The sequence below is a fragment of the Passer montanus genome, unplaced genomic scaffold (assembly GCF_014805655.1).
Source record: "Passer montanus isolate IOZ18808 unplaced genomic scaffold, ASM1480565v1 scaffold156, whole genome shotgun sequence".
NCBI classification, from domain to species: domain Eukaryota; kingdom Metazoa; phylum Chordata; class Aves; order Passeriformes; family Passeridae; genus Passer; species Passer montanus.
In genome coordinates, this window is record NW_024362716.1 from 678789 (window position 1) to 692876 (window position 14088).

At 65.9% G+C, this 14088-nt stretch overlaps 3 protein-coding genes across 8 annotated transcripts in view; 1 reads left to right on the top strand and 2 right to left on the bottom strand.

Moving 5' to 3' along the window:
* Nucleotides 1-1817, bottom strand: part of BORCS8 (BLOC-1 related complex subunit 8) — a 3224-nt gene extending 1407 nt beyond the window's left edge. The window contains exons 1-2 of the mRNA XM_039702493.1: nucleotides 1426-1817; nucleotides 502-614 (exon numbers count right to left, since the gene is read on the bottom strand). Coding sequence (XP_039558427.1) covers nucleotides 502-614; nucleotides 1426-1462 — 150 coding nt within the window. The 5' untranslated portion in view covers nucleotides 1463-1817. The remainder of the gene's footprint in view (nucleotides 1-501; nucleotides 615-1425) is intronic.
* Nucleotides 1818-2008: 191 nt separating this feature from the next.
* On the top strand, nucleotides 2009-6372 carry RFXANK (regulatory factor X associated ankyrin containing protein). 4 transcript variants are annotated; one of them, XR_005626800.1, is made up of 9 exons: nucleotides 2009-2517; nucleotides 3099-3170; nucleotides 3694-3774; nucleotides 4015-4080; nucleotides 4329-4429; nucleotides 4800-4960; nucleotides 5522-5588; nucleotides 5677-5793; nucleotides 6109-6372. XR_005626800.1 is itself a non-coding variant. In XM_039702487.1 (9 exons), the coding sequence occupies exons 1-9, from the start codon at nucleotides 2142-2144 to the stop codon at nucleotides 6159-6161; spliced, it is 1059 nt and encodes a 352-aa protein (XP_039558421.1). In that variant the 5' UTR covers nucleotides 2009-2141; the 3' UTR covers nucleotides 6162-6372. The 4 variants fall into 4 exon arrangements, 2 of the variants coding, with proteins under 2 accessions (XP_039558421.1, XP_039558423.1); XR_005626801.1 differs by having other exon boundaries at nucleotides 5713-5793; XM_039702487.1 differs by having other exon boundaries at nucleotides 4835-4960.
* A 241-nt stretch (nucleotides 6373-6613) lies between these two features.
* LOC120499072 (nuclear receptor 2C2 associated protein) lies at nucleotides 6614-9650 on the bottom strand. Of its 3 annotated transcripts, none has more exons than XM_039702490.1 (6): nucleotides 9549-9650; nucleotides 8111-8157; nucleotides 7722-7812; nucleotides 7542-7647; nucleotides 6975-7042; nucleotides 6614-6842 (listed from the first exon to the last, which is right to left on the bottom strand). In XM_039702490.1, exons 1-6 carry the CDS (start codon nucleotides 9603-9605, stop codon nucleotides 6726-6728), a joined length of 486 nt encoding a protein of 161 aa, XP_039558424.1. In that variant the 5' UTR covers nucleotides 9606-9650; the 3' UTR covers nucleotides 6614-6725. The 3 variants fall into 3 exon arrangements, with proteins under 3 accessions (XP_039558424.1, XP_039558426.1, XP_039558425.1); XM_039702492.1 differs by lacking the exon at nucleotides 9549-9650 and adding an exon at nucleotides 8559-8702; XM_039702491.1 differs by lacking the exons at nucleotides 7722-7812; nucleotides 9549-9650 and adding an exon at nucleotides 8815-9481 and having other exon boundaries at nucleotides 7542-7602.
* Nucleotides 9651-14088: the final 4438 nt, after the last annotated feature.

Consider the following 14088-nt stretch of genomic DNA (forward strand, 5'->3'; position numbering starts at 1 on the left):
CCCTGCCCTGGGGAGAAGGGCTGGAGGGCATCCCAGGGGGCACCCCCAACATGGGATGGGGTGGGATGGGATCCATGGGATGGGGTGGGATGGGATCCATGGGATGGGGTGGGATTCCCAGGGAAGCTGTGGCTGCCCCTGGGCCCCTGGGATGTCCCAGCAGGGAAGGATCCAAGGAAAACCTGGAGCTGCTTCCAGAGGTGCAGGGAGTTCCAAAGGAGCTGGAGAGGATTTGGGGTTTGGGATTTTGGGAATTCCAGGGCACAGGGGATGGATTTGGGATTTTGGGAATCCCAGGACCCAGGGGATGGATTTGGGATTTTGGGAATTCCAGGACCCAGGGAATGGATTTGGGATTTGGGATTTTGGGAATCCCAGGGAAGGGATTTAAACCGAGGAGAGGCAGTTCCTGTGGGAATGTCGGGCAGGAGGGGCTGTGCCGGGGGCGGTGCCGGGATCCCCGGGATTCCCAGAATTCCCGGGATTCCCGGGCACACCCACCTTGTGCTGGGCCAGCTCGGGCAGCGAGCGGCGCACGTGCTCCTGCAGCCGGAACAGCGCCACCGAGGGCTCGTTGGCCAGCACGTACAGGCTCTCCGTGAACCGGTCCGTCACTGCCGGGGGGGACAAACAACCGGGGTGAACGGGAAACACCGGGATAAACCGGGAAAAAAACCGGGATAAACGGGGGAAACCGGGATAAACCGGGATTGACGGGGGGAGCGGGGCCAGTCCCGCAGATAGCTCAGCGGAAATCCCGATAAATGCACAGAAATCCATGGAAATCGATGGAAATATCTCCACAGAGATCCATGGAAATGTCTCAGTGGAAATCCACGGAAGTCTCTCCATAGAAATACCTTCACAGAAATCCCTGCACATCTAAAGAAATCCATGGAGACACATCCACGGAAATATCTCAATGGAAATCCACGGAAATCCACGGAAATATCTCAGTGGAAATCCACGGAAATCCAGAGAAATCCATGGAAGTCTCTCCATAGAAATGCATAGAAATATCTCCGTGAAAATCCATGGAAATATCTCCATAGAAATCCACAGAAATCCATGGAAATATCTCCACAGAAATCCACGGAAATTCACAGGAACATCCCCCAGAAACCCATGGAAACACCTCCATGGAAGTCCACAGAGAGCCTCAGCAACATCTCCACACAGAGCCCGGGACACATCCCCACAGAAGCCCCACAAAAATCCCACAGAACCCCCAGAATCCCCCCGGGACGCCCAGGGGCTCCTCCCGACACCGGCCCGGGGAACAGAGGCCGCCAAGCAAACCGCAGCGCTCCGGCGGCCAGAGCGCCGCGGCGGAGCCCTCCCAGCCCATCCCCGCGGCTCCCGTCTCATGCCCGCGGCTCCCGGTCCCTCCCGTGCCGTTCCCGGTCCCGTTTTTGCCGCTCCCACCTTTCTTCACCTTCAGCTGCATCTCCGGTTCCTCCATCCCGCCCGCCGCCACTTCCGCTTCCGCCGGCGCGCCCCCGACACCGCCCCGGGCAGAGAAAACAGCCCCGGCTGGAAACGCGGCCGCGGGAACGACGTTCCGCTTAGCGCTGTCCCCCCCCCAAATCGGTGTCACCCCCGCGGTCCCCGTTGTCACCCGCGGGGACACTCGGTGGTTCCCCCGTTGTCACCCGCGGGGACACTCGGTGGTTCCCCCGTTGTCACCCGCGGGGACACTCGGTGCCTCCCGGCTGGGCCGCGCTGCCCTCAGCAGGCGCTGGGGGTGTCGCAGCCTTCGCCCCGCTCGGTCCCCGCTCGGTCCCGGGGGTGTCCCCGCGGTGTCCCCGCGGCCCCTCGTGCCGCTCCAAGGCCTCTCGGGGGCGGCGGGGCCGGGCCGCGCCCCCCGGAACCCCCGGGCCCGCCGGGCCCCGCGGCCGCAGGAACGGGAAGTGAGGGGCGGGAGCGGCGTGAGACCGGGCACGGGAACCGGGGACGGGAACCGGGCACGGGCACGGGGACGGGAACCGGGCACGGGAACCGGGAACGGGAAGGGATCGGGATCGGCGGTGAGGGGCTGCGGAGGTCCCGGGGTGCCGGGCTCGGAGGAGCTCCGGGAGCGGAGGTTGGGAGTGTTGGGAGTGCCGGGAACGGGGACGGCGAGAGCGACCCCGGGAACGGGGATGGGGACAGAGAGGGGGACCCCAGAAATAGAGACGGGAACGGCGAGAGGGACCCGGGAACGGGGGTGGGAAGGGAAGGGGGATCCCAAAACTGGGATGAGAACAATAAGGGGGACCCCGGGAATGGGGACGGGGGGCAGAGGGGGCCCAGGCCCCACTGCAGGGTGGGGGTCTCGGGGTCGGTCCCGCACGTCCCTGAGCCCCTTCTCCACCCCACCCCCGTGCAGGGACGGCGAAGGAGCTGTCGGGGACCCCCTGCAGCACAGGACCCCCAGAACTGGGGGGAAAGAGGGAAAGGGCAGCATGGGGGACAGCGGGGTCCCCCCGGCGTGTCCCCTGCAGGACGGGGACACAGCGCTCCCGGAACGAGGGGACGGTGAGTTGGGAATGCTGGGGACAAACTGGGGACAAACTGGGGACAAACTGGGAACCGGGGTCTGGTGGGGCACCCTGAGCTGGGTGGGAGCAGCCGGCCCAGGACACCCCAGAGGGTGCCCAGGGTGACCCCGAGGTGCCCGGGGTGACACTGAGGTGCCCGGGGTGACACTGAGGTGCCCGCGTGACCCCGAGGTGCCCAGGGTGACCCCGAGGTGCCCCGGTGACCCCGAGGTGCCCGGGTGACACTGAGGTGCCCGGGGTGACACTGAAGTACCCGGGGTGACCCCGAGGTGCCCGGGTGACACTGAGGTGCCCGGGGTGACACTGAAGTACCCGGGGTGACCCCGAGGTGCCCAGGGTGACACTGAGGTGCCCGGGGTGACACTGAAGTACCCGGGGTGACCCCGAGGTGCCCGGGTGACCCCGAGGTGCCCCAGTGACCCTGAGGTGCCCAGGGTGACCCCGAGGTGCCCGGGTGACACTGAGGTGCCCAGGGTGACACTGAGGTGCCCGGGGTGACCCCGAGGTGCCCGGGTGACCCCGAGGTGCCCGCGTGACCCCGAGGTGCCCGCGTGGCAGGTGCAGCCCAGACCCCAGCCCATTCCTCGGCTGCTCCCGTGGAGTCCCCGAGCCCCAGCGAGCCCCTGGACGGTGAGTGTGGCACACAGGGGAAGCTCCCTGGCATCTCCCATCCCAAAAAGGGCCTCAGGTGTGGGAAATCCCACCCCAATCCCGATCCCAACGTTTGGTGCCCACTTCTCCTGCCAGCCCTGAGAGGTCGCTGCAGCTCCACTCTCTAATTGGAGATGGGAATTCTCATTTTCCTTGGATTTTCCCCAATAAAACTGCAGATCAAGGGCTGGGAACACTTTGGGATCCCCAAGTGCAGCCCGGCAAGGATGGGAAACGGGGATGGACCTGGGTGGTGTGGGTTTAAATAAATAGAAAGTAAACCTGAAATTAATAGAGTAAATAAATAAACAGAGAATAAACTAATAGAGAATGAATAAATATAAAATAAACCAGAAATGAATGGAGAATAACCTCAAATTAATCAAGAATAACCCCAGATAAGTGGAGAAAAACCCCAAATTAATGGAGAACAACCCCAAATTAATGGAGAATAACCCCAAATTAATGGAGAATAAGCTGCAGACGCTCTGTGCTGCCCCAGGTTTCCCCCTGAAGCATTCCAACACCTTGACCAACAGACAGAGAGGCAACGAGGTGTCAGCGCTGCCGGCCACGCTGGACAGTGAGTGCCACCAGTGTCCCCAGGGGCAGGGGACAGCAGGGCGGGGCTGGGGCCACCCCGGGGTTTTGGGGACAGCAGGGCGGGGCTGGGGCCACCCCGGGGTTTTGGGGACAGCAGGGCGGGGCTGGGGCCACCCCGGGGTTTTGGGGACAGCAGGGCAGGGCTGGGTTCGCCCTGGGGCAGCTCCCACCCCCACATTTGCAGGGAATTCTTTTTCCCTGATGGATTTGTCCCTTGCAGCGCTGTCCATCCACCAGCTCGCTGCCCAAGGGGAGCTCACCCAGCTGAAGGAGCACCTGAGGAAAGGTCGGTGTCCCTTTGGCCCTGCCAGGACCTGCCAGGTCCCCTCTGGTGACCTTGCACTTGCTTTCCACCCAGCCATAACACCACTGGAACTGGGGCTTCTTGTGGAGATTTCCCCACTTTTGGAGATCGGAAAAATCCTCAAAAGTCCTCAATTCCAACCACCCAGCAGCTGGCTGGGGTGGTTTACCAGCCCTTACTGGTTGAACTGGGAGCAGGGGGGGTCCAGCTGGCTGTTGTCACCTCCCCAGGTGAGAATTTGGTGAACAAACCCGACGAGAGAGGCTTCACCCCCCTGCTCTGGGCCGCAGCCTTCGGGGAGATCGAGACCGTGCGGCACCTGCTGGAGTGGGTGAGGAGGGGGCTGGGGGGCTTCCCGGGGGTCCTGGGGCTGCCCTGGGCCCTGGCCTTGTCCTGGGCTCTTCATTCTGGGCCCTGGCCTTGTCCTGGGCTCTGGCCTTCGCCTTGGGTTCTGTCCTTGATCCTGGGATCTTCCTTAATTCTGGGATCTGTCCTTCACCCTAGGATCTGTCTTTAGTCCTGGGGTTTGTCCTTAATCCTGGGGATTTGTCCTTGGTCCTGGGACCTGTCCTTGATCCTGGGATCTTCTTTAATCCTGGGATCTGTCCTTGCCCCTGGGGATCTCTTTTTATATTCCGGGATCTCCCTCTTGTATTCCAGGGCCTCTGTCTTTAGCCCTGGGATCTCTCTCCTTAACCCAGGGATTATTTTGGGAATTTTGTTTTGGGATCCCCAGGGCGCCGATCCCCACGCGCTGGCCAAGGAGCGCGAGAGCGCGCTGGCCCTGGCCAGCATGGGCGGCTACACCGACATCGTCACCATGCTGCTGGACAGGGACGTGGACATCAACACCTTCGACTGGGTGAGCGCCGCCCGCGCCGCCGGGGACAGCGGGGACAGCGCCGTCAGCATGGCCAGGGCACCAGCCTGCAACTGGGAGGGGCTGGGATGGATCCCAGTGAGATCCAGTCTGGAATTGGGAGAGGCTGGGATGGATCCCAGTCTAGAACTGGGAGAGGCTGGGGTGGGATCCCAGTCCGGAACTGGGAGAGGCTGGGGTGGATCCCAGTCTGGAACTGGGAGAGGCTGGGGTGGATCCCAGTCTGGAACTGGGAGAGGCTGGGGTGGATCCCAGTCTGGAACTGGGAGAGGCTGGGGTGGATCCCAGTCTGGAACTGGGAGAGGCTGGGGTGGATCCCAGTCTGGAACTGGGAGAGGCTGGGATGGATCCCAGGCCGGAACTGGGAGAGGCTGGGATGGGATCCCAGGGAGAAGCGGGGGCCCTGTGAGCCCAGGGATGACCCTGAGGGACCCCAGGATGAAGCGGGGGCCCTGTGAGCCCAGGGATGACCCTGAGGGACCCCAGGATGAAGCGGGGGCCCTGTGAGCCCAGGGATGACCCTCGCCCCCTCCCCACCCACAGAACGGGGGCACCCCCCTGCTCTACGCCGTGCGCGGGAACCACGTCAAGTGTGTGGAGGCCCTGCTGGGTAAGGCCAAAATCTGCTCCCGGCGGTTCCGTCTCCTGGAACTGCTGCCTGGGAGGAGAGGCTGCGGGGTGCTGAGGGGCGAGGGCAGCTTCGGGGCGCCTGTTCCCCCATTGCTGCCCTGCAGCGTGCGGCGCTGACCTGACCGAGGAGGCGGATTCGGGGTACACCCCCATGGACCTGGCCGTGGCCCTGGGACACAAGAAAGGCAAGTGATCTCCATCAGGAAACAGGGGTTTCCCTCAAAAAGTGGGGGTTTCCCTCAGGAAACAGGGGTTTCCCTCAGAAAACTGGTATTTCCCTCGGAAAACTGGGGATTTCCCTTGGAAAATGGGGATTTTGCCCTCAAAAAGTAGGGGTTTCCCTCAGGAAACAGGGTCTTCCCCTCAGAAAACTGGCATTTTGCCTCAGAAAACAGGGATTTCCCTCAGGAAACTGAGATTTTCCCTCAGAAAACAGGAGTAAAACGATGACCAGCTCCTTCCCAGAGCAGCCTCCCTGAACCCCACCTCTCCCTCCTCAGTCCAGCAGGTTATCGAGAACCACATCCTGAAGCTGTTCCAGAACAAGAAGTGAGGCAGCAGCTCCAGCTCTTCCCAGGGTCACCATGGCCTCATCCCGGCCTGGAGAAATCCAGGAATTTCTGCCCTGGTGGATCCAGGCTTCACCCGGGGTGGCATGGCTGCCGTGCTGAAATCCAGGGACACTCACTCCAGCCCTGGCTCGGCTGCTCCGTGTTTGCCCTCAGAAGTAAACTCTAATTGCAATTAAACTCCGTGGAGCCCCATCTGCTGCCTCAGCCCATCCTAGCCCCAGGTTCTGGGCAGCCACGAGGCAAAATTTCCCCTGAGCACTGTGGAATTCCTGTCCAGGGCTGTCCCTTCTCCCGCAAAACTGCCCCAGCCAGGAGGGAAAATCCCGCAGGATTCTGTTGCTGCCATCCCAGACAGCTCAGGGGTGGCCACCGAGGTGACAGCACAAGGAGGGGACACTTCTCCTCTGCCCTGAAGCCAAACCCCGAGGGCTGATCCCAGGAAAAAACAGGAAGATCGTTTATTGATCCCATTCCACGCCTGTGGCCCAGCACAGCCTCACCGGTGTCACCTGAGGGCACAGAGAGGGGACAGCCCCGGGGTCCCCCTAGAGCCTCTCCCCCAGCACCCCCAGGTGATAGACCACCACCCTCCCGAAGAAATCCGTGCTGCTCCCAAAGGTGATTTTCAGCTTGTCCAGCACCGTCTCCTGCACCTGGAATCTCTGCAGATCCCAGTCAAGGAACAACGCTGGGACTGGGATGGGGGGGTCACACCCCAGCTCTGCCCAGCAGCAGAATTCCCCAAAACCCCCCAAATTCTGCCTTCTCCCCGTCGCCCTCCCGGCAAAGGATATTTGCATGGCGTGGCTGTCCTGGGGGTACAGCTCGGATATCTTCACCAGTTCCTCGCCCGTTCTGCAGCCTGGGGAGGGCGAGGGGCAGCCTCAGCTGCTCCCAGGAGCCTCCAGGTGCTGTCCCAGAATGTTCCCTGGCTCCCAGAAGCTCCCAGCCCCCTTTATTCACCCCTGGGGCTGCTCCAGGTGCTCCCAGGAGCCTCCAGGTGCTGTCCCAAAATCTTCCCTGGCTCCCACCAGCACCCAAAGGCTCCCAGCCCCCCTTTAGTCACCCACAGAGCTGCTCCAGGTGCTGTCCCAGAATGTTCCCTAATTCCCACCAGCTCCCAGCCCCCCTTTATTCACCCCTGGAGCCTCCAGGTGCTGCCAGGTGCTGCCCCAAAATCTCCCATGGCTCCCAGAAGCTCCCAGCCCCTCTTTCTTCACTCCCAGAGCCTCTCCAGGTGCTCCTGAGCCCCCCTGGGCTTTGGGAATTGCTGGCACATGGCCCCGAGCCTCCCCGTGAGCCCCTGCAGGACGCAGCTGCGGGTAAACTGAGGCAGGGCCTGTACCTGGGGCGACCCTCACCTTCCAGCGTGCACAGCCGGCTGGAGAAGCCCCCCTGGAACTGGATGTGCAGCTGGGAGACCTTGACAGGGCGGGGGAAGTCCAGGGTGACCCACTGGGACGTGCCCTGGGGGGGACAGGAGCGTCAGGGGCACGGAGCGGGGCCACAGCCGTGTCCCTGTCCCGTCCCTGTGCCCTCACCTGGTCCGAGTTCCAGCAGGTCTCCTCGCTGCCATCGAACAGGTGCTGCTTCCCGAAGTGCTTCACGTCCCGGTGCAGCACCGAGCTCACCCTGCGGGGACAGCGCCGCCCGCGGGGACAGCAGGGCCGGGACCGCGGGTGGCAGCGCAGGGACCGGGGACAGCGGGTGACAGAGGGACAGGGGACAGCGGGTGACAACAGAGGGACCGGGGACAGTGAGTGACAGACAGAGGGACCGGGGACAGCGGGTGACAACAGAGGGACCGGGGACAGGGGGTGGCAGACAGAGGGACAGGGGACAGCGGGTGACAACAGAGGGACCGGGGACAGCGGGTGACTGGCGGGATTGGCTGGGGACGGGGGGTGGCAGCGCAGGGAGCGGCACTCACCGCGTGGCCGTGTGGGCACAGACCAGGGGCTCCACGGGCATCGCTGCCTGCAGAGAGGGATGGGCGTGATGGGGACACCCAAAACGGGACTGGGGACACCCAAAACGGGGCTGGGGACACCCAAAACGGGGCTGGGGACACCTGGGGGGACTGGGGACACCCAAAATGGGACTGGGGACACCTGGGGGGACTGGGGACACCTGAGTGGGACTGGGGACCCCCAAAATGGGACTGAGGACACCTGGGCAGGAATGAGAACACCCTAAACACCACTGGGGACACCTGGGTGGGAATGGGGACCCTTGGATTGCGCTGGGGACACCCAAAACAGCGCTGGGGACCCCGGGACACCCCTGGGCACCGTCGGCCCGTGCTGGGGACCCCCGAGCAGCCCTGGGGACCCCCGGGAACCGCCCCTAGCCCCGTCCCGGTGCCGCCCCGCACTCACGGCCGCCGCAGGAAGAGGCGGAGCCGCCGCCCCGCTCCCGGTGTCCGGTACCGCCCTCGGCACGGCGGGAGCTCCGCCACGGCAGCCCCGTGTCCCCCAGCCCCTCCGTGTCCCCGCCGCCCCTCCGTGTCCCCCAGCCCCTCCGTGTCCCAGTGTGTCCCTTCCGAGTCCCTGTCCCCCAGCCCCGCCGTGTGTCCCCCCGCCCCGGCCCCGCCGTGCTCGCCCCCCTGCAGACGCCTCCCCCCGGTACCGGTACCGGTTCCGGTACCGCTCCCGCCTGTCCTTGGGGATCCCCGCTCCTTGCCCGGTGCTGCGGGGCGCGGGGGGCGCGGGGACCTTCCCGGGACAGCTCTGCGGAGAGGGAGAGGAGAGGGAGAGGGAGAGGGAGAGGGAGAGGGAGAGGGGCGGGAGGGATCCCCGCATTCCTGCATCCCCGAAACCCTGCGTGTCCCTGCATCCCTAAACCTCTGAATTCCTGGATCCCGTCATTCCCGAGTCCCTGCACAGCCCTGCATGCCTGCATCCCTGCACATCCCCGCAGCCCTGCATTCCTGAATGCCTGCATTCCTGAATGCCTGCATACTCCTGCATCCCTGCAGATCCCTGCTAATCCCTGCACCCCTGCAGACCCCAGGATCCTTCCACAGCCCAGCAAAGCTGCACCTCCCGCTCATCCCTGCGTTCCTGCTCATCCCCGCATCCTTCTTCATCCCTGTTCATCCTGGCGTCCCTACATGGCTCAGCATCCCTGAATCGCTGCGAATCCCTGCTCATCCCAGCATCCCCGAATCCCTGCTCGCCCCTGCCCACCGCAGCCCCCGGCTCCGCAGCCCCGCAGAGCTCCCGGTGCCGGGTGAGTCACGGCGGCCGCGCCGAGGCCGCCTCAGCTCAGTCACCGGCAAAAATAAACGCGGCGAGAGCTGCGAAGCCACCGCCCCCTCCCCGTCCCCATCCCTGTCCCCGTCCCCATCCCTGTCCCCATTCTCGTACCCGCGCCGCCCCGGGGCTCGGCCCCGGCTGGGGACTCGCTGCCGCCCGCACACACATGTCACACACATGTCACACGCCTGTGCGCACACCCGCGGGGGCACGCCACGCAGCAGCACACGCGTGACCGGCTCTGCCTTCCTCCTCCTCCCTCCCCTCCTTCCCCCGTCGAGTTTCGCCTGAGAAATTGGGTCAAAAACCGCAGGAGCCTCATTTGCCCCCGGGCTAATTGCGCGTCTGGGGACAGAGCTGCCACTTCTGCCACCGCCGTGCGCGTCACCCCCCGCGCGGCTGCGGCAGCGACCCCCTCCCCATCCCGGGGACCCCGAACCCCCAGCTCTGAGAACCGGGGGGATCCCGGTGACCCCGAGCCCCTCAGCTCTGCAGAACGGGGGGGATCCCGATGACCCCGAGCCCCTCAGCTCTGCAGAACGGGGGGGATCCCGATGACCCCGAGCCCCTCAGCTCTGCAGAACCGGGGGGATCCCGGTGACCCCGAGCCCCTCAGCTCTGCAGAACCGGGAAGCAGCGGCCCAGCCCCGGGATCTTCGGCCTCAGCCCCTTCCTCGCCGTCGAGGAGCGCGGCGCTGCCGCCGCCGGCCCCGGCCGTGCCGGGAGCGGCTCTGGCGGCGGCTCCCGGTGCCGTCCAGCCCCGGGGAGGCCTTTCCGCGGGCTCCGGGAGCTGACGGCGGGGCCGGGGCCGGGGCCGGGGCCGGGGCCAGCGCGGGCACGGCTCCGGGCCCCCCGGCCTGTGCTTCCGAAGCAAGAGCGGGTGCCGTGCCCTTCAGCATTAATTACTCGCGCTGATTGATTTCCGCTGCCGTGTGAAGCCCCGGGGGTCGCTGGGGGATGCGGGATTCAGGGCGCACCGGCACAGCGCTCTGCCTGTTCTCCGTGCCTTTATGATTTATCCAAACTCCCCACCAGGCTTTGGGAAGGGTTTGGCACAGCCAAATGTCGTTTGTCACTCACCGAGTGACAATGTGGTGGCATCTGGGCGCTGGGAAGGAGCAGGGCAGGGTGGCCGTGGGTGCATCCCCTGGAAGGGGATGGGTAAATGATATAATTATCATTAATTTATTATAAGGCTGGTTTTAAGACCCAGGGGTGAGGGCGTTACTGCAGTGTCCCCAACAGTGTCACCACGCCGCGAGCGCCTGACACGTGTCACAGCGCTGTGAGCAGGTGTGAGGGTGGCGTGTGCCGTTAATGAGCTCGGCTTTGCTGACGGGAGATGCTGCTCGGTGTCCCCGCACGGGACAATTAGCACCCTGGCTAATGAGCCAGCGCGGCGTCCTGCCAGCCCCGCTGCAGGGGTGGCCCGAGTGTCCCCCGTGTCCCCCGTGTCCCGTGCCCGCCCGGCTCGCCCAGAATCAGCACAGGGGTGAGCTGGTGGCGTCACCACCGCGGGGGTCGCCAAGGAGGCGCCCGTGTCCCCTCCCGTGTCCCCTGCCGTGTCCCAGGTGCCCGAGGGGGAAGGAGCGGGTCCGGCTGCCGGAAGGGGGGAAGGGAAGGAGGCAGTTGCCATGGAAACCGCAAATCAAATCGATGCACGCTGCCGGGGGGTTCGGAGGGGAGTTGGGCCTGGCCAGGGCAGCCTCGCCTCCTCCCCGGGGGGACCCTGCAGCCCCCCCTGTGCCCTCCCCGCCGTGCCCAGGGGTGAGGGGACAGGGGCAGCGCGGAGCGGAGCGGGTTCCATCGCTCTGCCCTCCCCAGCCCTGGCCGAGCCCTCCTGCCCGGCACGGGCACAGTCGCCGCTTCCCCTCCTGTCCGTCCGTCCGTCCGTCCGCCCGTCCGCCCGTCCCCGTGCCGGTGCCCCGAGCGCCGGCCCCAGCTGCGGCGGCGGCGGCCCCGTTAATGAGCTGCGGCGCTGATGAATGTGGCAGCTCTCCTGGAACGGCCTTCATGAGCCGCCCGCGGACCTGAGCGGAATAACAAGCGGCTCCGTGGGGCTCGGGACGGGGTCCCCCCGAGCACCCCGGGCCGTGCGGGGACACCCGGGGCCCTCTGTGCCCAGCGCGGCTCAGGGACACCACGTGGCAGTGCCACCACCCCGGACCGGAGCGGCCCGGGCGGCTCCCGGCCACGCCACCCGCCCAGACTGGCGCTGCCCTGTGGGGACGGGGGTGGCCACCGCAGAACCGACCCCTCGGTCCCCATCGGTGTCCCCACACCTGCGCCTTGGCCGTGTCACCCCTCCACTGTGATGGCAGCAAGAGCTGGCCGAGACCTACCGAACTCGTGTCACTCATGTCGCTCACGGCCCCTCCGCTGTCCCCGGGGGGGCTGGGGACAAACCAGGGCGCCGCTGGAGCAGTGGGGACCCCCCAGCCCCAGGCCGGGGCCGCAGGGGTGTCCCCGCGGGGGTGGCGCGTCCCTGCCCCTCGCAGCGGGGGCCCCTGGGCGCTGTCCCCGCACCCCAACCGCCCGCGGCCGCTCCCCGTGTCCCTGTCACAACAAAGGAAAACATCTCTGGATGGAAACTGCGGGAGGGTCGTCACGGCAACACTGCTGCAGGATTTCACCAGAATCCCGGCGTTCGGGCTCCAAACGACGCGCGGTCCCCGCGCCGAGCCTGCCGGGGCTGGGGCCCGCGGGGTGGCACCGAGGGAGGGGACACCCCAGCCGCGCTGTGCTGGGCCACCCACGGGGGTCGGGGACACGGCGACAGCAGGCTGTGCCTCGTGGGAGCAGCTCGGGGCTGGATGTGGGGCTGGAGAGGGGCGGGGACCCCCCCGGGTGAGGACGGTGACACTGGGACACTGCTCCGTGCCAGCGCTGGCTTGGCCACCCTGGGCAGCACCCTGGGCTCAGAGGACGATGGGACACGGTGGGACACGGTGGGACACGGTGGGATGCAATGGGACATGGTGGGACACGGTGGGACACGGTGGCACACGATGAAGTCGCCTCCCAGCTGCAGGGAGGACGCTGGCACACCCAGCCGGTGCCAGGGCAGGAGCGGGTCCCCAGCGCGTCCCCGGGCCGAGCGGTGGCGGTGCTGGTGGCACCCCGGTGCCCGGGCCGCGCTGGCTGCTGTGACATCCATCCCCACTTGAGACGAGGGCTCGGCTCAGTCACCGCCAGCGCTGCCACCAAAACGGCCGGTGACACATCCCCGCTGCTCTGCCGGGACTCGGTGTCCCCTGGGGGTGGCCCGGGGTCCCCCCCCCTCACCTTGGAGTCCCCGCGAGGCTCCGGGGCCCTTTCCAGGGCCGGGCTCAGGCTGTGGGCAGCTGTGGTGGAGCTTCTTGGGGTGGGAGGCGCTGGGCCCGCCCGGCACTCCCGGGGGGAATGGGGTTGAGCCCATCCCATCCCTGCTCGCATTTCCAGGTGGAATTCAGGAAGACGAAGAGCAGGAGGGAGGATTTGGGGCTGCGGGTGCAGGACCCAGCTGGGTGGGGGGCACCCAGGTGAGGATTTCAGAGCCATGGACCACTCCTGATCCTCCCAACAACCCCAAAACCACCCCGGGGTGCCTCTCCAGAGATCCCTGGCGTGTCTGGATGCTCTGGGAGCAGCAAGAAGCCGCAATATCAAACCCCTGGGACCCTCTCCCTAATTCCCCTTGGCAAAGCCCGCGGGGACGGTGCCCCCGGCCGCTGCCCCCCAGGCTCGGGCACCTCCACGGGGCCGGGCCCGGCAGCTGCAGCCGCATAAAGGAGGGGAACAGAGGAGCTCTGTGCGCCGGCAACGCCGGGATTGTGCCGGAGCAGGGGGGGCTCACAAAAGGCAGGAAACGCCACCAAAAGTCTGGCACAATGGAGTCGGAAATGAGAACTTTGCTCTCGGGTTTCCACGGATCCATCCTATGGGCGAAATAGGGAGGGGGGATTCTCTTTTTTCGGTGCCAAGTCGTGGGAGACAGGCCGGCATTCTTCAGTCACCGGCGGGAAGGTGACCTCCCCCCACCCCCCCCAAAAAAACCCCTCCAATAGCTCAGTGATGGTTTTCTTCCCCCTTTTTGGGGGTCGCTTCTGGTAGCGCAGCTCTTCGGAGAGTCTCAGCCATTTTTGGGGGGGGTTGGGGCTTTTTGAAGTCTTTGTCCACCCACAGCATCTTGCAGCCCCCCCACACCCCATTCCGGCCCCACACGGGGGTGTGGGGGCCTGGGGTCGTGCCCTGTGTGGCTTAAAGGGAATTTTGGGGTGTGGGGGGCCTGGAAGATGCTCCCCTCTTTGGAAACACCCCCAAAAATCCCGCTGGGTCCCCCCCTCTCTTCCTGCTTCCACTTCCGCGACCCCCCCACATCCTCTCAGGGATCAGAGCCCCCCCCTCCCACGGAACCCCCACCTCTCTGAGAGCCCCCTTAGAGACCCCCCCTCACTACAGGGACCCCCCAACCCCCTCCGCGCCGCGCGGGGTGCGAGGGGCGGCCCCGCTCGATGGGGAGGGGGCGGCCCCGGTTTTGGGGGGGCTGGCCCCGGTTTGGGGGGGCGGCGCATGCGCGGCCGCCCCTCGCCCTGCGCCGGGCAGCGCGGAGCGGGCGCGGGCTCTCCGCCGCTGCGGGCAGGTGCGGGCGGCACCGGCTGCCGATCGGAAG